General features: G+C 39.3%; 1 protein-coding gene across 7 annotated transcripts in view; it reads left to right on the top strand.

Annotated features, from left to right (window-relative positions):
• Positions 1–22137, top strand: part of RBFOX1 (RNA binding fox-1 homolog 1) — a 1461257-nt gene that overhangs the window by 1370822 nt on the left and 68298 nt on the right. For all 7 annotated transcript variants that reach the window (XM_054589559.1, XM_054589558.1, XM_054589557.1 and 4 more), the window contains one exon: positions 11933–12013. In XM_054589559.1, the coding sequence (XP_054445534.1) occupies positions 11933–12013 (81 nt within the window). The remainder of the gene's footprint in view (positions 1–11932; positions 12014–22137) is intronic.

Below are 22137 nucleotides of genomic sequence, written 5' to 3' on the forward strand. Positions count from 1 at the left end.
TAGTTTTGAAGATATTTTGTTTCCCATTTTTAGAGTTCTTTTCAAAATGTATAGTTCACTATTAGCCGAAGACAGAGTCCTTGTGTAAATAGAGACAAATTGGCCAAATATTATTAAATGCTTTGTATGGGAATTACATGTAGATGCTCATTCTCCAAGTATGACAGAAAACTGTCCTGTTGTCTTTTAAAAATGTAGAGTTGAAGAACCAACACACAAATGGCAAAACCTACATAGATTAACTACATTGATGACAGTTAATGCATTTCTAGAACTTCTATAGAACTGTTACAACCCATTTCAGGGGAAACATTGGTTTATGAAAAATTAATAAAACCAGTGGAAAATGAAATCCAGCATTGACATTAGCTATTTACACCCAAAGAATCAGCTAGAATTAATTATGCCGTATGCTACATTCTAATGAGTTTTCATTAAACTGTATACCATTATGAAAACTAAACAAGGATTATTCAAAGAATAATGCCAACAGCTGTAATTTTTTTAGAGATTAAATTAGCTAATGGGCTATACATTTAAATCTGATGAAAAAATTAATTGATGTTCACTTATCACTGTGTTCAACCCAGTTTTAAGAACATGAACACTCCAACATCACTAATAATTCCCCTGGAAAAAGTATGAGTTTATTTGTATGTTTCTAGTGTTTGATACACATGTGGTGTTATAAAAATTGAAACTCTATATTCTCTGTCATCTTTTAAAATAATTTTTAACCACTTGAAATTTTCTATTTGTTTTCAGCCCATAGATGTGTGTGTGTATGCGTGTGTGTGTGAATGCATGTGTGCATGTTGGGCATATTTAAATGACCATATCTGATACTCTTTGAGAGCATCAAATTTGAAGTATATTTTCTACTTTCACCAAAAGGGTGGGGTCAGGAATGTAAACCTAATCTGGAACAGGAAGAAACGTCAAGATGAATCTCTACCCACTATCCACAAATATATCTAATCTCTCCTAAAATAAAAGTCTATAGTCGTTAGTGAAATATATGAGGGGGTCAACTGGGAAAGACTCTCCAGGAGGCTTTTTCAACTCTTTGTCATCTTAGAGGCTCTTGTCCCGAAGAAGATGAGAGAGGGACACTGAGGAAGGCCATCTGGGTCCCTTGCAGAAATCTGTAAACTCCGCTGAGCTCTACCGATTGCAGCTAAAGCACAATTGCTATTTTTTCCTCTTCTGATTGGAGATGAAAAACTAAAATATCTTTAGGAGGAGGCTGTGAGATCAGTATCTGACATGTACAAGTCAAAGGGGTCATGTCTCAGTTGTTGGAAGGAGTGGCTTCTCCCCATCACCCTGCATGGCCCTTCTAGGCAGGAATACTGACCCAAACCCACATGGCCCCATCTCCTGGTTCAAACAAAAGAAGCCAGGTTCTGTCTTGGGACAGTAAATCTCCCAAATTTAAATATTTGCAATTATTTTCCAATCTTAAAATATTTTCTGTTAATTCTATTATGTTTAGTTAGCATTATGTTAGTGGCCAAAGAAAAGAGCCACTAGTTATCAATTTGCTACCCCTTTCTTAAAGGAATAAGGAACTAATAAGCCCCCAAAGTGCCATGTTTTGAGATTCCAAATAATTATTATTTCCATTATTATTACTGAGGTCACTTATTGTTTATCTACTATTTGCCAAACCTTCTATGTAATAGTTTTAATCCTTATAACAATACTTAATGAAGTAGGTAGTTTTGTCCCCATTTTACAGATGTGAAAACTGAGGCTCAGGAATGTGAAATGCCTTGCTCAAAGTCAAAGAAACTTACAGTGACCAAGTCCAGAAGGCAAGATTAAGTTTAAAAGTTTCTAAAGCCCATGATTTTTTCAGCTTTTTTAGGCCTTAAGAGTTCACAATTTCTCCTCTCTGTGTTGCCTTCCTCCATGTCTTATTTCTGTCTTGCAAGTAGGATTTTCTTATCTGTAGAAGAGCCAAGTGCTTCCAGCCAGAAGGCCACTGCAGAAGCCTTAGACATGGTTTAGTTGATATAAGATTGATGGATAGTTATCATTCAAAGATTGAAAACGATGTTTGATCAACTCAGGACCAAGTATTACCATTAATAAGCTTTATGAGATAGTCTGAGCTTTGGAATAAGGCAATGCTAGCTCAGATTTCAGTTTTGTCTCATCTCTCCCTTTCTCTCTCTCTCTCTCTCTCTCTCTCCCTTAGTCTTCTTGTGGATTTAATAAGAAAAAATATATACAATTCATGTAGAATATACGTGGTCAAGTACAAAAAACTCAGTGGCATCATAATGGTCACTTTCATTAATATTGGCTGTACTTGAGGTTGCTTCTATAGTTCCTATCATTTTACTATTTTTAGCAGCCTGGGCATTTCCTGGGAACTTACTAGAAATGCAGACTCTCAGGCCCCACCCCAGACCTACTAAGATAAGAATCAGCATTTTAAAAGGATCCACTAGGTGCATATTAATTAGATTTGAGGAGCAAAGGCCAGCCATTGTTTATATATTTGACCCCCATCACCCTGGAGGCCAACACCTTAGAAAATAAAACTTACTTTCATTGTTTTAGTTGTGGAAGAATGCTAGCCTTCCATAAATACCATATAGGCCAAGTTTTCTCCTGTTTCATTGTCTTGAACAGAAATAAATTCAAAAGAAATTTTTGGCAAGTTTTGAAAAGAAACATGTCTTTTAAATTTTTTGGTGGTTTGTTTTCAACAAAAATGAAATAAAATCGAGGTTTTGACAAGTATTGATAAAATGATATCCTTTGAAATATTTAGTTACACCTTCCTGGGGAGGGGCTGATGCTATGTTGAGAGACAATTACTATTAGTACTTTTCCAAACAGAAGAAAGACATTGGAACAGGGGTCAGAAAACCTCTTCTGTAAAGATAGAGATAGTAAATATTTTAGCCTTTGTGACCCCAAGGTCTCTGTTACAAGTATTCAGCTCTTTCTCGCAGCATAAAAGCAGCCATAAACAACATGTAAATGAAGGAGTATGGCTGTGTTCCAATAAAACTTTATAAGTACCAAAATTGGAATTTTATTGATTTTTTTTCACTTGTCACCAAATCTTATTCTTCTATTGATTTTTTTGGCAGTTATATAAAAATATAAAAATCATTCTCAGCTCATAGGCTATACAAAAACAGTAGTGAGCCAGATTGGGCCAAAACACTGTAGTTTGCCTGTACCTGATTTAGAAAATTGGCCTTAAAACCATGGGTCCAGGAATCTGGTTGCTTTGATTTGTACTCAGAGCCACAAGATTTCTATCTACATGACCTTGGACAAAATCCTAAAACTTTCTATGTCTCAATAGCCTCTCTACTGAATGAATGTAATAATAGCACCTGTCTTACAGGGTTGGTAAGAGTAGGAGATAATCTGCATCAAATGAACAGGTTTGCTGGGCACTTACCTGATATTCAGTAAGCAATTATTGTAATTGCTACTGAAAGTATGTTTATTAACATATTGAGTCAATTGAATATTTTTTTTGTAAAAGCCACTATTAACCTAAATCTTCGAAGCAGAAGAATAAGAGAACAGTTCAAATGAATCATTACATTTTCAAACAATAAATAATCAGGAAGAAATTTGTACAGATTCTGTGTGGTATCCTTTTGTATAGTTGTATCCTTTTGTATAGTTGTATCCTTTTGTATAGTTGAAATTATGTAAAAAGAAAAAATGAAGAGAAAAAATTGGTAATATATTTTTTAAATATTATGAAAATCAAAACTTACAAAATGAGTGAGATTATTTCTACTACATACAGATTCATCCCAGATCGCCTTTAAATATGGAATTCTCCTGGTACAATTAAAGCATGATTTGATTGATAAGAATTAAATACACATACATTTTTCTGCAACATCTGTGCCTAAATGGAAATAATTCTCTACTTAAAACTCTACCATAACCCTTCAGAGAAGCTCATTTTTCAGGCAAGTATAAAAGCATTAGGTATTAGCTATAAAAATATTCTTATGTGGATCACCTCAACAGTAGCCTATGCTCAAAAATTAATAAATGCAAAGGCATCTATAATCCATTTGAGGATTGGATAGATTTGTCAATTTGAAGCAGTTACTTCCATTGGCAGAAACCACATGGCAACCTCCCAGCCTCTACATCTACAGAAGTTTGACACTTCTTAGGGGATCTGCAAGTATCTTGCCTCATTGATCCTCAGGGTGAGGTTCATTATGACATAGGAGGGTTTATTAGTGTGGGCATCCATAACAAGGTACCATAGGTTGAGTGGCTTCAGCAAAAGAAATTGATTTTCTCATAATTCTGGAAGATAGAAGTCCAAGATCAAGGTGTTGGCAGGGTTGACTTCCCCTGATGCCTCTTTCCTTAGCTTATAGATTGACCATATTCTCCCTGTGTTTTCACATGGTCTTCCCCTTGCCTATCTGTGTCTTAATCTCCTCTTCTTAAAAGAACATCAGTTATATAGAATTAGGGTCACTATAGTGGCCTCATTTTAACCTAATTAATTCTTTAAAGACCCTATTTCCAAAGCTGTCACATTCTGAGGTGCTGGGGGTTAGGACTTCAATGTTTGAATTGGGGGGAACACATTCAGACCTCAACAGTAGGTCAAGAATGGGTATGTCTTCTCCTGGGTAGCAAAGTGAGAGTGACCTCCTCAAGCTAATGCCCTTGGTGAGTTTATGAACCTTCTTCACTAGCCTGCCACCAGAGGATCTGACAGAATAGCTAGAACCAGAAGTGACTCTTTTTGTTTCAAATGCTACAAAGAAAACGCAGTTTTTCAATGTACAAAACAGTAAAGATAAAGAATGAACACATTCTACCTCAGAACTCAGACCAGATATATATTCATTTTTACTTTTTTCCAAAATATGTAGAGATGATCTTAGGTCTAGTTTACTCCAAGTGCACTTTTGAAGCGTCAGGGCTGCCTGGGTTGCTGATTAAACATGTAGATCTCTAACTTGCTGATTCCCACTCTTGTTGAAGTGGGGCCTGGGAAGGCACCTCATTGAACACCCTCCCCAAGAGATTCTCATACTCTCATGTGTTTTGAAAACCTCTGATACAAGGAAGGGAAGAACTCACGGCACTAAGGTTTGGGAGGACTGACCCTTCTCCTGTGTTTCTCAAAGTGTAGTCCCCCAACAAACATAAAAACTTGTTAAAAATGCTAATTCTCAGGCTCCACCCCAGACCTATGGAAATGGAAACACTGGGAAGGAGCCCCGTGGTCGGTGGGTGCTGAACAAGCCCTCCCGGTGATCCTGATGACACAGGTTATCAAGGGAACCAGTGGGGGATGGAGAACCCCGGGTGGCTGCCACCCCCTCCTTTCGGTCCTGCTCCTGTAGAAGTGTGTGGGCTCCTGGTTCAGTGAGTGTCCCTCTCTCTCCAGCTTAGAGCTTGTTCTTCCAATTATGACCAACGTTTTCCTACTTTTAATTTTTAAAAATGATTCTGCAACAATGGAAGCAAGAAGGGGTCACTGATAACGTAATAGTCAAGGATCCTAGACATCTTCTCACTTGGAATGTGCTCCTGATTGATAATAAGGCTTTTCATAAATAACCTCCTTGTTTTGTACTTTTTTTCCCATCCATAAAGAAAAGGCTAATGCTACCTGATCCTCTTATTAGGGAGGGAAAAATGCAGTGTAAATATTCTTTGGTAAATATGAATAAAAGCTTTCTTTTTATATAAAACCAAAGCATTATTTCTAGTAGTGATGGTGATTACTATTGGACATTTTTTAGTTATGACCACAACATATAACAGCAATATGGAATAACATTTTAACAAACCATAGTAATTATGTCTAATAAAAATTGTTCCAAAATTATTTTTAAATTTTATTTATCCTTCAGCAAAATAATTGACCATGTAGTCTAAGGCTTGAGGTTGATATTCAGAATCATCCCTTTGTTCTTTGTGTATGTATTTTTTCCTATACATACGAATACTAGAAGAGATAGCGTACTGACCATTTGAAAAGCACATGGGGTTCAGTAGGTATTTCCCAAAAAGCCACACAGTGCCTGGCATGTAGATGCCAATGAATGATGCCTGTTGAATGGATGGGAATACTCATAACCCATCTTTTCCCAGCTGAGCACTACAGCCAGAGAGAGGAAGCTCTGCAACAGTTTTCTGCAGTCACTCACTATTTGCACTTAGGACTTTCCCAGTGACTTCTTAGAGTCACTAGGCTAAGTGACATTAGAAAAGCAGGACACCAGCAAAGGGCTGTTTTCGAGTGGACTCTGGAATAGCACAAAGAGGACATTTGTGGAGGTACAGATAGCACATGGCACACACAGAATCCTACACAGTGGGTGCTCCAGAATTCCCATTGGCTCTTAGCTGCTTTATAAAGTTTTGTTGTGGTTATTTTTTTATGTTTGTGTGTGTCCATGTTCTCATTTTAAAATAGATGAGAGCATCCTTCTCCAAATTTCCTAGCCCACCTTAACCTTGAAGCTAATTAAGTGAATTGGACATTCTCTGTTGCCAGGCAGTTGGTACGCCTCTTTGACTTTTTTTTTAAATTCAGAGAACATAGGAAGGGTCTAGTCATTCATCATTGGGCTGGTTTAGACCTCTGCCTGTAAGAAGCTAATATGGAATGGGCAAACACTGCAGAACAACCTTTCTTTTCTTCCTTCCCTTGTTCCGTTCTAACTTTATTTCTTGAAAGTATAAAGAGCTGCCTATCAGAAACCCCTTGGTTTCTCCCTTCAGTTGCTTCCTGCCTCTTAGCTTAGGTCCCTGAGCCCATGCGACAGGAGGATGAGTAAGACATGATTCGTGACCTCATGGAGTTTGTAGCATCAATGGAAAGATGCTCAGTAAATAGATCATAACAATGCAATTTGGAAAACTAGAGCAGAGCTTGGCCAAGTAGAAGCAAATAGATTCAGTTTCTAAGAGGAGAAGCCAGAGCTAGGTCTGGGAGGGAATTACTTAGGGGATAATGGGACTCTCTAAATTGCATTGAGGGTATTAAAAATTGACCTTACAGTTTTAAGTGCATAATATTGAAATGTCCTCCTGGATATATTTTTGGTGCAATTATATTATTTTTATTTTGAAATGCAGACACCTCAAGAAACTTCAGATCTCATTTTAAATGAGGGTTTTGACCAGGGATCCTCACTGGGGGAGAGGAAGGGCTACCTGAGAAGAAACAACCCCTATGAGGGCATGCAGCTGTGAAACCAATGCCTTTGCTCCTATTGGTTAGAGTCCATTTTCCTCACCTAAATATTGGGTCCAGAGTAGAAGTTTTGACTCTTTCTTCCTGTCTGTGATAGGAATCACCCCCTTTCAGGCTTCTCCCTGCCCCTCCAGGGCCAGAAATGATCACCAGGGGAGTCTCTAGGTGAGGAAGGGCTGGATTGCTTCATCTGAAACATGGACCCTGGCACACCTTCTCCCCACTGGAGGATTCCAACTTTTCTTTGAGAATAACCCTGTGCACATCTTGCCAGAATTTGAGATGTTGAGGATTGTGGCACTCTGAGTGACCGAGTGTGACAGGCTTTGGAAAAGGCTCTGATTATTCCGAGACTGTGGCCTGTCACATGGAGCCCCTTCTCTGCCAGCTGCAGATACAGTCATCAACTTTCTAGGAAATGGATGACCAGGCTGCCTAGGTGTCATATTAAACTGGATGACTCAATCTTAAAAGAGCCAGAAAAGAGGAAAGAAATGAACCCCATAGGTACAGCTTATAAATTGTATGTGAACCTCAGGCATGCAAATTCCAAGCTATAAAAAAAGAGACAGAAGAAGGCCCACTCAAGAAAGGTTAGTCAGACAAAGCATTATTTTTAGCCAAAAAAAAAGGAAAGAAAGAAATGGGGAAGTCTTTAAAAACATATGTTAACTTAAAAAAAAAAGGCTTTCAAAATGAGAAGCAGGAAGCATTTCTTTGAGATCAATAAAAATAGCTATTCTAGAATCATTAATTCAGGCAGAACCCCAAATGGTGTTCCAGTTAGGAGACAAAGGAAATGGGTATTTATGAGAAATGGAAGGGGAGCAATTACATCAATAGAAAGAAGGCATTTCTATTGGTGCAGAGAGTACATAGTGATGTTAATTCTAAATGATGTTTTTAATTTTAAGTCTGGTAGTCATCAGTCCAGTAGACATAATAACTGCTTTCTTGTTATCTTGCTATGTTTGCAAACAGTTCTTTGGGACCTGTTGCTTAGGCACAGTTCAAAGGTTATTTTGCCCTTATTGTGACATTCCAAAGTTTTGAAGTATAAGATATGCATGACCGAAGTTCTGGCTCTATTCTAAAGTGGCACTACTTATATTATTGTTTACATATATAATTTTTTAGTCATATATATTAATCCTTCTGAGGGCCAGGTTTTTTGCTGGGGACTTGGAATAAAAAAATGAGAATGATTTGCCTCTGGCCCCAAGGGATTCTATGTAGCTAAGAAGACCAATATCTAAATAAAAAGTTGTAACACAGAATGAGAAAGGATCTACTTGGGAGATTTTTTTAAGTGTGATAAGAGCATAAAAGAGGGAACAATTAAATAACTCCTGGGGACTTGGAAGAGAGGAGTTGACTTATAAACTACACAGAGGGAAGAGAAGCCTTTTTATTTTTTAATTGAACCACATGAAATTGCCAACATTCAATCCTATTTAACATAACAAACGGTCAATTTCATATGGTTGAACTTAACAGTAAGAGCAAGACTAGCATGGAGGTTTCCTCCCTTTCACCGACTGATTGAATGGTCGAAACTGCCCAGAAGTGGTGTTGAGAATGATTCTGAGGATTCCAGGCCAAGAGGAAACAATAAAATGGAAATCGACTAATAGTCTGTTCTGACTAAGGAATGAATATAAATCAAACATAATGGCCACACTTAAATTATAAGGAACGTTATAAGCAAAAACACAAGTCTAACGATGTCACCATGGTTGTAGACAGTTCATGGTAGTCAGAGGTAGATGGTCTATGTGGGGACAAGGAGCGTGGTAGAAGACTCACTTCTGGAGACTCGTTAGACAACTGTATCACAAGGTATGTTCAATGACCTTGTAAACACTCCTGGTACTGCTGCTTGTACGCCATTATCTATTCAACTTCCTCTCCTTAAACAAACACACATTACTCTCCCCCATGGAGTTTACAGTGTTTTTCTCTGCTGCTTTGCTTTTGCTTAATTCAAAGCTTTCTTTTAAGAAAAGGTCACGATGTACTAAGAGAACATACAATAAGTACTTTGCAAATTAAATTGGAGGATGTTTTTAGGTAAAATCAAAACCAAGTCCTCTGACTGTATAGATTTTGTCTTACAAAGGTCAAAATCATTGCATAAAGAATTTTTTTTTTAACTACTAAGAGGGCATCCAAAGAAGCTATTTAAGTCCAGTGTCTCGGGACCCACAGCATAAGAAAATTAGGAAAGCTTCATTATGCCCTGCCAGGGTTTAACTCTCTAGAGAGAATCTGTGTTGTGTCCCAATGGGACTCTTGCATTCACTGAGGTTATTGAAAATTGGCCCTATGGTTTTCACTGCACATACTAAAATGGCCTTCTAGATATATCTTTGCTACAATTACATTATTTTTTTTGAAACTTAGGCTCCCCCTGACCCCCTGAAACTTCAGGCCTCATTTTAAAAGTGGTTTTTAACCAAAAGTGCATATGAGAGACCTGTTGAAGAACTTTCTCGTGATCCATCTGACTGAGTCCCACCCTAGATGATTCTGATTTGGGTGTTCTCTCTATATCCTATAGAAACACATGTTTCTTTCTCAGAGTTCTAACAATGAGAAAAGCATGCAGATGACCTCTGCAAAGTCAGAATGAGTTTCACTGAAAATGTAAGGTCAGGGTTAGAGCCTGTCTTTTCTGCTGGGTGCCCTGCCTCCTGTTGGGTGATTTCAGACCCACACTCTGTGATCTGATGTTCGGTTGTTTGCTGTTAACCCCCATACTAGGTCAGTTTCTTGACAGAACTGGAAATACCCACTGAGGAGAAATTAGACCATGTGAAGTCTTGTATGTTACAATAAACTGTCCTTAGCTAAAGTTGAAAAAAAAAAAGCATTGTCAGTTTAGCAAAGGTTGAGTGTGACTCAGGTCCATCCAGACTCAATATATTTACCACCAAGGGAAGGTGAATGAATTTCACTCTTGCCTCTAGACCTTTGTGGGAGGACGAGAGGGGGTGCTCTCCTCTGGCTATAAGCACAGGACACCAGGGTAAACGGGAGAGGGACTAGGAGACATTCCTTCAGATAGAACTTCCTTCCAGAGTCTACTCCTTGTCAAACATTGGATGGAATCGGCTGACCTAGAGTTGGGGGAGGGTGAAATGAGTTAGGAATTTTAATAGAATCTTTGTGTAACCTGGAAATAGTATACAAAATCCAGAGAAACACAGGGAACAGAGGGGAGAAGTGGAGCATGGGGATGTCCTCTCAGTCTCCTCATGGGATCCCTCTGTTTTTGTTTGGTACTTGAGGGATGGTGTATCAAAGGCAGGAAGATCACCTTTGGAATTGTGTCTGGGTTTGTAATTCAGGAAGGGTTACTATCTCTTAATGGCTTCATCTGGCAGTCTATCTCTATTTAGTGAGCCCCCCTCCCACACTGGAAGTTTTAACTGCACTTTTCTTGGACTTGGACAAGATACAAAAAAAACTGTAAAACCACCCCCGACTCCCCTCACCACCTGAGGTCAAGTCTCCAAGGATATGGGTGAGTTCCAGATTCCCTGAGGGTACAGCTTCCTTTCATGGGAGATTGCTTTACAGTTGTGATGATGAATCACGAGATAAATGGAGGAGGCCGACCTTGTCCAGACAGGGAAGTGAACAGAAACCCCAGGAATGTATTTCCACTGTCAGTTATGGGCTGAAAACTCCTCAGACATCTCTCTCACTCTTTTCAAAGCCTTTGAGTGTGAGCTTTGCAGCAGCAGGAAAGCAGAATTGATATCCCGGAGATTCCTGACCCTGGTCATCTTTGGAGTGGGTGGTTGTGTGAAACATGGCATAGATTGAGGAGCTATCTCAGGATTCCACCATTCTCCTCTGTAAAATTCCATTTTGCAAGGATAAGCCTGGTGCCCTTTGCTTTAAATCAGGCGGAGGAAAGTCAGTGGTGCAATGCAGCTGGGGTTGGTTTGCAGGGTTAGTGACAGAGCCTCTCCCAGCAGAAGGCTGGGGACTTTAGGAAAGAAACAGGAAATGCAGAAGTCATAGATTGTCTCATCCTGAGTCCAGAGTGGGTCCTGGGGGGTAAGAGGAATGGCAAAAATTGCATTTGTTTCTTCTCTGCCTTACTTCTGTTCTTCCTCTGAAGAACTTACTTAGAATGACTCAAGCTGAGGGGAGAAAAAATTTTCTGTAAACATACCAGTACATGTGCTTACCATTTATTGAGTAATGATTATGTGCCAGCCCCTCTGTTGGGGACATGTCTCCAGTCATATGATTCACAACCCCCTTTGGAGGTAGGTATATTCACCCCATTTTCCAGATGGGAATCCCAAGGCACAGAGAGGTACAGTCACTTACTATGATCACACAGCTAAGTAGTGTCTAAGTCAGGTTGTTATTTCATTTTCCCTGAAATTTCTAAGTTCGCTTTTGAGTATGGCATTACTGATCAGAAACTGGGGACATGGGGCCACCAGACCCCACCACTCCAACCCCACATGAAAACAGGTGATGTGTCCTTGGTGGGCTGGGGATGGGCTTTCACTTATTCCCTTTGGGTAATGCAGGGGGCTGCTGTGGGGGTCCCCATTATGTACTGGGGTGTGGTTATGTTTTCATTTCTCTGCCTTTCTCATGTGTGTTGCCGTGATCTCTCAGGTGTAGTGTGCCTGTTCCCAAACCAGATACCATCTATCTCTCTCTCTTTCGTAGGCACGGTGCTGTTGTGCCAGGCAAACCAGGAGGGATCTTCCATGTACAGTGCCCCCAGTTCACTTGTATATACTTCCGCAAGTAAGCCCATGTCGTGGCTCTCTTTTTGTTTTGTGACATAACTCTGAGTCCAATCGCCTTCCCTGCCATGTAAGTTCTCTTTCCCTCCCTCTGTACCACCCTCCCATGTGGCTCCCTACGAGGTGAATTTGATTTTTGTAAGCATGTCTCTGTTTTCCCTGTTGCCTTGGCATCTAATCCCTCTGCTCATCACGTCTGAATCCTCACGTCCCGGATGTCCCAGCCATTCTTTGTGAAGGCCTGTCAGGACTGGGCCCAATGGATGGGACATGGGATATTGGGGCAGGGGAGGGGGAGGAGGGGGGAAGCTACCGCTCATTGCCTGCCTTCTATCACAGCTTTATAAATTACTATGCAGATAACTGAAGTAAAATGTTCATGCCATTCAACTGGCACCCTAGCCTAGCAAAAGGTGCTTGATTAGCCCTCTTGAGCACAGTTTTCTCACTGTGGGAAATATTACTACTCTGGGCTAGTGACTTGTCTGCAAGGCTCTTCTATCCTTGGCTATGTGAGTCCACTGAGGAGGGAGAGGAAGAGAGAAAAGGATGTGGTTGTCCCTGCATTTAACTGGGGGAAACAACAGTATAAATGCTCTTTAATAAATAGATCAGGAGCTGGGGGAGGACACCAAAATAATTGTGGAAGCTAGATCGCAATGTTGAGGTGGTAAAAACAAGAATTTCTCTGCCTGGGATGAATGCTCTGAAGAGTACCCACTCCCACCCCAATTCCAAGAGCAGGACCTAAAGTCCCCACCATGATTCCACCATGGTCCCCATCTGGTTCTCCCATCCTCAAAGTCTCCCATTACAGTCCAGACCCCTTGTCATCTATTTCAGACAGTATGAGTGCACCCTATGAAATTCTTATAACTGCACAAGTAGGTCCCCATTGGGATCAGTACTCAAAAGTGAGTCTGGGGACCAGGGGGTAGGAGGGATGCTTCTGAGATTGGCTAGAGAAGGAGATGGTAGAGAAGAGCATGATGATGAAGAGGATGAGAGACAAAGGAGAAGTCTCCATGTGCCAAAACCAAGCATCTGAATTCCCAAAGGCTGAGACAAACCCAACTCTTTGCTTTGGGGCAAAGGTTAGAAGCAATGACAGGAACCCCCAAAACATGATAATGAGAAACATGAGGGTCCCTGGAAGCTTCAGACCATAGGGGCAGCCAAGTGCTTCTCCCAGCCAGTGTATAATCTTCAATAGCAGTTTTGACATTCATGAAATACCAAGTCCCCAAGAGGCCAAAATCTAGCCACATTGGTCAGAAGTGTTTCTTTCTGAGTTTATGAAAATTGTCCCCATTTTGGCCAGTGTAAATATAAATGCATATATCTCATAGATTAGAATGCTATTCTACCTCTTCACATGCTCAACCTTGTTTGATTCTTGCAAAATCTGCACCAGGTAGGTTTCGTAATGTTTTCTTACAGCCTTAGGAAATAGAGGGCACTGAGAGGTGGAGTCATTTACCCCGTCACACAGCCAGTGTATAGTAGATTTCTTTTTCAAACCTGGGGAAATTGCTTAATCTTGGGGTGCTTTTCTGGCCCCATTTGACTCTAAATCCCTCTGTCATTCCATTGTACTGGTTCCTCCTCCTCTATAAATACCAGTTTTGAAGGAGTTTTGGGTTGAGTTCCAAAGTATTATCTTGTTTTTCCTTTAATATGGTTGTCCTATGTAACCAGCTGGGGTGAAATATCCGATATCTGCACTGTCCAGTATGTGTGCTCCTGGGACTGAGGCACTGACTTTTTCATTTTATGTCATTTCAATTAGTGTTACACTAATGAGCCTTGTGAAGCTAATGGCCACGATATTGGCTAGTGTGGCTTTCTACGATCATAGGCTGCATTTATATTTCACTTTTCAGGACAGAACAAAATAAATTAAGTCTGAAAAAGGCCTCATTTTAATAGGTGCTGCTATTCTACAGTGGCTTGGGGAAAGTGTGTGTCATCCATGTCAAATGTGGACTATATGCCCCAAGTGCTCCACATGAAAACAGGAGAAACATACAGTGGAAATGAAATCATGTGAAGCAGTGCTCAGCAATCTATAGCCTGAGGACCAAATACAGCCTACAGCCTATGTTTGTAAGGCTTGTGAACAAAGAATGGGTTTAAATTTTTCAAGGCATTGAAAAACAAAACAAAAACAAAAAATAATGTGAAAGGGACATAGATGGCCCACATCTATGAATAGATCTTAAATCTTGATAATCTGGCTTTCTACAAAAATAGTATGCTGCTCTCTGATTTAAAGTGTTCATTTCATCATTGAAAGTAGAAAATGAGACTATTGCTTCACTGTTTATGATGGTACTTTTTAAAATGACTTTAAGAGTAAGAATTTATAATAATTATAGAAACTGTACCATGTGTGTCCAACATCCCTCATTTTAAAATTGCATAATCAGTTATATTATCTGCACATTTTTCATCCTATTATTTTCACTTATCATGTCATGTGTACTTTATGAAAATATGTTAATGATCTCATAATAATCTATTGTTTAATGATATTACATTTTATTCTATTCCTCCCCTCCCCCCATTTTGGGTATTTAGGTTGACAGCAATTTTTTAAAAATAATAAAGAAAATAAATGTCCTTGTTACAGTAGTTTTAAAGAAAACAACAATTAATAGCTAATCCTCCTATCCCATAACAAAAGAAAAGAAAAGCGTTTTTTACAGTTGTTGACCCCTTAAGCAATGGTATTTAGACTGACAAGCTCAGTTAGTAGTTTATAAGGGCAACCAACATGAGACTTCCCCCTCTCCACTTGAGTGACTAGAAGGGCCTTAGGTTATTTTCAGCCTCAGGCCACACTTGGTTGCTGAGTGTAAAGATGACCCATTCCTCCTTAGGCAACATGGCTGAGGCTTCATTTCTCCTTCAGTTCTCCAAGTCAGCAATACCTTTTTGGGCCAGGCTGTTTGTAGTTAGCCAGATTCTTTGCAACACTGACTTGGGTTTCTTCTTCCAGATTAAGGTGTATATTCTGGCACAATGTCACACTTCATTTTCTATAAACAATTCATCCAGCACATAAAGGGTCATTTTTGCACAGGTGCGCTTGTGCATGTGCACACACAATCACCCTAGATACCTTTCCTCCTTCCAGATATGATCTAATGGTGGTCTTGTCTTTGAGCTCAGAACAATGTGGCCCCTTTTTGTGTAAGGATCCAGCGTTTTCCCCAAAAGCTGAGGTTCCCTTATTTCTCAGTAACCATTTAGGATTCACCTGGTCTTTAACCTGAAGGTGCATCCTTTTCATTTTGGATTAACAGTCGTGGTGCTGAAGAAAGGTGTGTATATATTACATTTCTGTAAATTGTACCCTATGTGTTACTGACCTTCATGATTACTCCCAAGTTTGTGTTATTTCATACTTCTTTCGCTGGCTTTGGATGTTTTAGACTTAAATTCTTCTTCCTAACCAAATAGCTCATCATCTGTAAATAACACCCTTAAATGCAATAAGGGAGATGGTTTTTAAAGGAACCCTGCTGAATTAGTCAGTAATGAAAATAACTCCTACTGAAGCTATCTCTTTTTTAAGATGCATTTTTATATTATGGGTTGCCCCGCCTTAAGTGAGTCATCTTAATAATATGACCCAGAGTATAAAAGCATTAAGAGAAAAACAAAACAGGCTGTATCAATACAAGCTACTCCCAGAGAATCTCCCATCTCACCCCAACTGACTCCAGTTTCTCCTCCTCATCCCCTTTAGCCAAATGTGAAACCCTAGTTCAAGTTGTGTCATGGGACATCACATGTTCTCTTACATGTCCTAATAAATCACTCTTCCAGAGTATACAATAAGCCTCCTTTCTATCCAACTGAAGTCGAAGCAAAACTCCAGGGAATTAGGCAATGTCACTTTTATCCTGTCCCAAATACAAAACAGGTAATATAAATATGTTGTTGTCTTAAATTGTAATCAACTAAATTAAACTAATAAAATACTTCTATTTATTTTAAAATAATTTTAATTAATTAATTGACCAAATGTTTGCTTTAGTAGTAAATAATACAAACCCTATGGCCATTGGTCTGTGGGCTTCTCCTGTCCAGGGTGGAAAGCACCAGCTGTAGTTAGTACTGTTTGCATACAGTGAGTGAGTGCATGATATCAAAAATGTATCCAGGCAGAAACAGGAAGGAAGACAACATATCACCTCTCTCCCAAGTTAAAATATTACTCCCATTTTTATTTGTTGAAATATGAAACAGTAAATCATAAATGGGGAACCCACCTCCAACATGGATCAGCAAAGCCAACAATCACTCATCCTTATTTCCATACGGAGTAGGTGTTTCCAGAACTAGGTAAATATTATCAACTATATTTTTTTTCCAGTTTTATGAATAGATTTTAAATGGTAAAAGTGACATGTGCTCACTATAATCAGGGAAACGTGAAAATAAACACAAACACACAAGTATGGAACAATGCGGTAATAATATTCCCACTTTATTGAAAAACACAAACCCTTAAAGTAATCTACATTGACTCTCTGGTAAGTATCTGTCCACATTTTTTTTTATAATAATGCAAGGAAGGATATACATAGATGCAACAGAGGTGTTAGTAGTATGATTTTATACAGAGGGGAATATACACATTCATATTGTGTTCACACTACACATATTAATCATGTTTTGTTTCAGTTAATAACAAATATTGACCATCTCCCATTAAGCCTTTTTAAAAAAATATTTTATTTATTTGTTTTTAGAGAGGGGAAGAAAGGGAGAAAGAGAGGGAGAGAAACATCAATGTGTGGTTGCATTTTGCGTGCACCCTGATGGGGACCTGGCCTGCAACCCAGGCATGTGACCTACACTGGGAATTGAACCAGTGACCCTTTGATTCCCATGCCAGTGCTCAATCCACTGAGCCACACCAGCCAGGGCCAATTAAGCCTTTTGATATTGTCATGCTGTTCCATGGTGTAGGTGGTCCACAGTTATTCAATCATTTTCTATTGATGGTAGTTCAAGCTCCTCCTTTTTATATCCCTTTCATAAAGGAGACAGCAAACATTTTTACATATACTCTGACACACCAGCACTTCAAATTTTACCTCTGGGCTCCCAAACATAGGATTGTTGGTTCTGTCCCAACATTCTTGCCAGCACCTGCATATTTTGCTCTTTTTAATTTTGCAAATTGTATGGTTGAAAAATAGCATCTCAATTTGCCCCAGTTAGCGTTTACCTTTCTTTTAGTAAAGAGAATCATCCTTCGCAAATTTAATTGTTGTTTGGATGTTACCTCTTGTTTATTTTCAACACATATCTGCCCATTTCTCTTAGGAGTTTTCTCATTTTATTTTTAATTCATATTGAGAGATAATTATCCATTAGGGAGGATAACCTGTGAATAGGACATATGTTACCAACCTCTGTCGTATTTTGGTCATTTGATTTTGCTTACACTTCAGCATATAATTTTAATTACATAGGCAAATATACCTGTTTTTTTCTTTTGTTACTGACAGCAGGTGCCGGTGTGGTTGGTTCTGGTGAGAACCCTCTTCTTGGCTCGTAGATGATGGCCTTGTCACCGTGTCTTCACATGACATTGTAAAGGCATTCATCTTTTCATGAGGGCACCATTCTTATGGCTTCATCTACCAGGGGTGTCCAACCTCTGGCATCTGTGGGCCACATTGGAAGAAGAGTTGTCTTGGGCCACAGGTTAAATACATTGCAACACGTAACCAGGAAAAAAAAGAAAAAAATCTCAATGTTTTAAGTAAACTTACAATTTTTGTATTGGGCCACATTCATAGCCGTCCTGGGCTACATGTGGCTCATGGGCCATGGGTTGGACACCTTCTAAATCTAATTACTTCCCATTTCTAAGTGCTATCACACTGGGGCTTCGGGGTCAACATATGAGTTCAGGGGTAAGGGGCAAGCACAATTCAGCCCATACAAGCACCTTGACACAGAAGTGCCGGTTTTATTTTTCAAGGGCTAGAAAAGCATTGTCCAACAGCCATCTCTGTATGGTTCTACATGCTTATCAATGCAAACAAGTATATTTCATCATAGTTACGTGGAAGCCACAGCTGTCAATCTGTACAAGGACAAATCCTAAAATAAAGTGCGGATGACCATTGATTCTCCCTAAATTTTTATACCTGGCAACCAGGAAAAAAAATCTAGTAAGACAGACAAATGTTCAGGAACCTAAGTGTTTTCAAAATGCAAAATCATCTCCTTTATTCACTTTTATGAAACTCAAGGGCAAGTGGTAGTGGCATATTTTTAATTGATATATTGATTGCAGATTTTATGGAGGTAATTGTGTGGGATTCATAAAACAATGATTTAAGTGGCAGAAACATACATAAATCAGGCCTGCGCTGTTCTACATTTAGGTAATGGATAGAACTTCCATTGGTTACTGTAATTAAAGCAATGGCCTCAATTAATTTATGGCTTCCTCCTTCTTCTGCCCAATACAGAAAATGTCAGTAGACTGAGTTCAGCTAATAGACAGTGCACGCACAGGGCATTGTGTTACTGATACATTGGTTTAAAAAAAAAAAAGCCGCCTTCTTCTCTCTTTCCAGTAACTCAGAGCTTCATGGCAGCCTCCCAGAAGGCTTTTTCTAATAGTTTCTAGAGGGATTGCTTAAAAGAATAATAATCACTGCAGGGACTAGGGTGAGGAAGTGAGGCACTCACCTCAGATGAAATTTATGGAGGTGCCAGAAAACTCAGTCATCGATATAAAGAATATCTTAATGCAATATTTTAAAATATTAGAGTTTAAAGGAAAAATCCATTGAACAAATATAAATGTTTTTTCTATAAAGATAGGATGATTGTTATTTTTTTTTGCCTTAGTATTCAGTATAACTCAGCAGAGAACTTCTTCATTTAAATTTTGCTAGTCTGTTTATGATGGAATTTTTAAAAAATAATTTTAAGTTTTTTAAAAAATTGCATTGAAATAAGATTTATCTTGATTACATAGGTTTTTGTTTTTTTGGTAGTCTTTCATTTAAATTTTGTATCCAAGGTGAGTGCATAACTGGTCTTACCCTAGTCCTAGCTCTTATAATAATAATAATAATAATAATAAGGGTTATTGAGAACTTACTATATGTTAAGCATTCTGCTAGCCATTCATATGAACTTTCTCATTTAATCCTCACAAGAAAACTATGAAACAAATATTATTATTATACCCCCTTTCACATGAGGAGATTTAGGGTCAGAGGGATTAAGAAATTTGTCCAGTGCCACTAAGCCAGATCAACTTTGAACCCAGCCTAACAGAATTTCAGTCCTTCCATCTTTACTAGTCTCTAAATTTACACACCGGTGGATGCAAACAAGCAGTGCCACATGCTCTGTTTCTGAGAATGTCTGAGCAGGGAGTGGGCAAGAAGAACCTCTAAGCAGCAGTCCAGCCTCTGTATTCAGGCCAAGGTTGTCCTTTCCATCCCAGGATTTCTGGAAAGGCCACTCTTTCCTGTCTGATCTAACTGGCCAGAAGTTGGCAAAATTGTTCTTTAAAATGCCAGAGAATAAATATTTCCAGCCTGTGGGCCCTCACATAACTTTTGGCATTTTGTATTATTTTTATCATATTAAAAACAAAAAAATGTAAGGTAGGAAAGAATACTCTCCCAATGGTACATATTAAATTAAGATAGAGACGTAAATTCAGTCAAGATACAATACATTGATGTGGTTTTGCTCTCACAATAAGCAACAAATAAATCTGGGTTTGGGCCTTATTTTGGTGCTCTTGGCCTTCCTTCACTACCTGTCCCAGTTTTCCCGAGATAAATAGTGAGTCTTTCTCATCTTACCCAAGATCCTTCACCCTCCACCTAGAACTCTTCTGTTTTCTTTTGCACACTTCCCAACAATGCTGGCTCTCAAACACCCTCCAGACTGATCCTTCTAATCAGGAATCAGACAGCGCTTCATTCTTCCTGTGTCCATGACTCAGCATTATGGTGACAACAAGCCTATGTGCCTTCTCTCATCTTCCCTGAAATAATCCCTTCTTCTTTATTCATCTTATTTGTCCTTTGATGGTGGAGGGGGTTGAATTACTTCATTCAGTCAATCTTTATTCAACAAATGCATCACTTCATTCAACCAATCTTTACCAAGTTCTTTCTACATAACAGGTACCATTATATGCAACTGTGAAAACTATGTGAACATGACGCACACAAGGTGACACCTATAATGCCTTGTAGAAAAGAGAGATAGTAGATAGATATATAAGGCTAAGATCTCAAAACTGCACACACTTTACTCTTGAGGGTATTTGGAAAGTCATTCCCAATAGCAGACTTACCCACTGTTAATACTTCTTGGCAAGTGAACTAAATGCCACTGCTTTCACCATCATTCCACACTATATATAGACACACTTAACTTCTGAGATCCCAGTTCCCTCACTGAATCCTTGGAAGAAGAGACTTTGAGACACCTACTGTGTGCCATGTTCAGCTCATTGCCTCAATCGTAGCACATGCCTAGTTGATTGAGCAGTGCGTGTCCACAGCTGCACACAGCTATTCAACAACCACTACTGATGGGGGAACTCCAGGAAGCATTCTTTTTCCATCACCGGTGCACCATCTCTTTGCTTTGCTCCATTTGCCCTGCTTTCCCATGGCCCAGCACATCTCTACATCTCTCATTTATTGAGAGGTTACGTTTAAAAGTTTGTTTTTTTCTTTTCTCTCTTTCATTTTTTTCATAAATACTGATTCCACCTGGACACCAGTTTTCAGAACAAGTTCATTTGTATTTTCAACCTCCACTATTTCCATCCCAACTGGGTTAGCTCCCTTGCTTAATGTCTTTGGCTGACTCATAATAATCCTAGACCACTCTTTTATTAGGGTTTTGTCTTCTTTAAAACACAATTTTAGGAAAATAAAAAAAATCACTAGTAAAATACCCTCCACCCTTAGCTGCTTAAAGGGAAGAATCTGCAAAGAAGCCTGTTTCAGGCAGCTGCTGTCTAGCTTTCCTGGTGCTTTGCTATTAATCTCAATGTAGAATGGTGTTTTTTGTCTTTTTCAGATGGGGGCCTCCTTTCTGAAAAAGGCCGCCAATTGCAAACCTTCCATCCTGTGGTGTGCCCCGAAACATCTTATTTGTCTTGATATTTCTTTCTCAGAAATACATATGACAGATAAGGAGTCACCAGAGGATGGTTTGCTTTGTGTCAGACAGATATTAAAACAATAAACTACATTGTCCTGGGATTCCAGTGCGCGCACAGCCAGAGAACAAGGCCGAGATGAGATGTTTCTGAAAGGCAGCGAGGCAGCTGTTCTGGGGGAATTCCCTGGAAACACGATTCCTGTGATCACACTGACAGAAACTATTTTTTAATGCTCACGTTTTCTTAAGAGGATCAGCAGACTGCCTGGTACAACTCCCACATTTAACTCCTCCCCTAAGCGTACCTTCCAAGGGCCCTTGGCAGAGGAAAGAAGGAAATCCTTCAAGGGCTGAGGAACTTATTTTGAGTTCATTTCTTATGCACTCATCTGCACTTCATTTGCTTCCTCAAACTAATGTAGATTTAAAATAGGGAAAAACAACAACGATTCTGAGTTCAGAGCTTTGAACACGAAATTCGCAGGGGGCAAAGATAAGATCCAGTTGATTCCTGGAATCTAAAGTGGGGCAGCTCAATACAGTCGTGCAGGTGTGCGTTCCCAGGGGCCGGCTTTGCAAACAGAGCCACTCTCTCTCTCAGGCCGCAGAGCTGGGAGTGAGGATGTTAGGAGAGAAGAACATCTAATGACACTCATATAATTCAAGTGCGGGGGTGGGGATTTTGGGTGTATCTTGCATAGAAATATATCCAACTATAGAGGTCCCCCTCCTCCCTTTGCCTTGTTTCTCTTCAAAAGTACATCTCCTTGTCCTGTGCAAAGATACATAAAAGGGAAGCTGAGCTTGTCTCCCATTGGAGGGAAAACAGCCTGGCATAGTTCATTTAAATATGATAATTTAAACAGTAGCTTCACTAAGAATTCCAAAACCATCGTTTTCTTAAATCATGTTTTCATTTATGTAAAAGTACTATCATGTCCA

This window comes from Pteronotus mesoamericanus, unplaced genomic scaffold, assembly GCF_021234165.1.
Source record: "Pteronotus mesoamericanus isolate MK-2021 breed Mesoamerican mustached bat unplaced genomic scaffold, CSHL_Meso_final scaffold_167, whole genome shotgun sequence".
Classification (NCBI taxonomy): domain Eukaryota; kingdom Metazoa; phylum Chordata; class Mammalia; order Chiroptera; family Mormoopidae; genus Pteronotus; species Pteronotus mesoamericanus.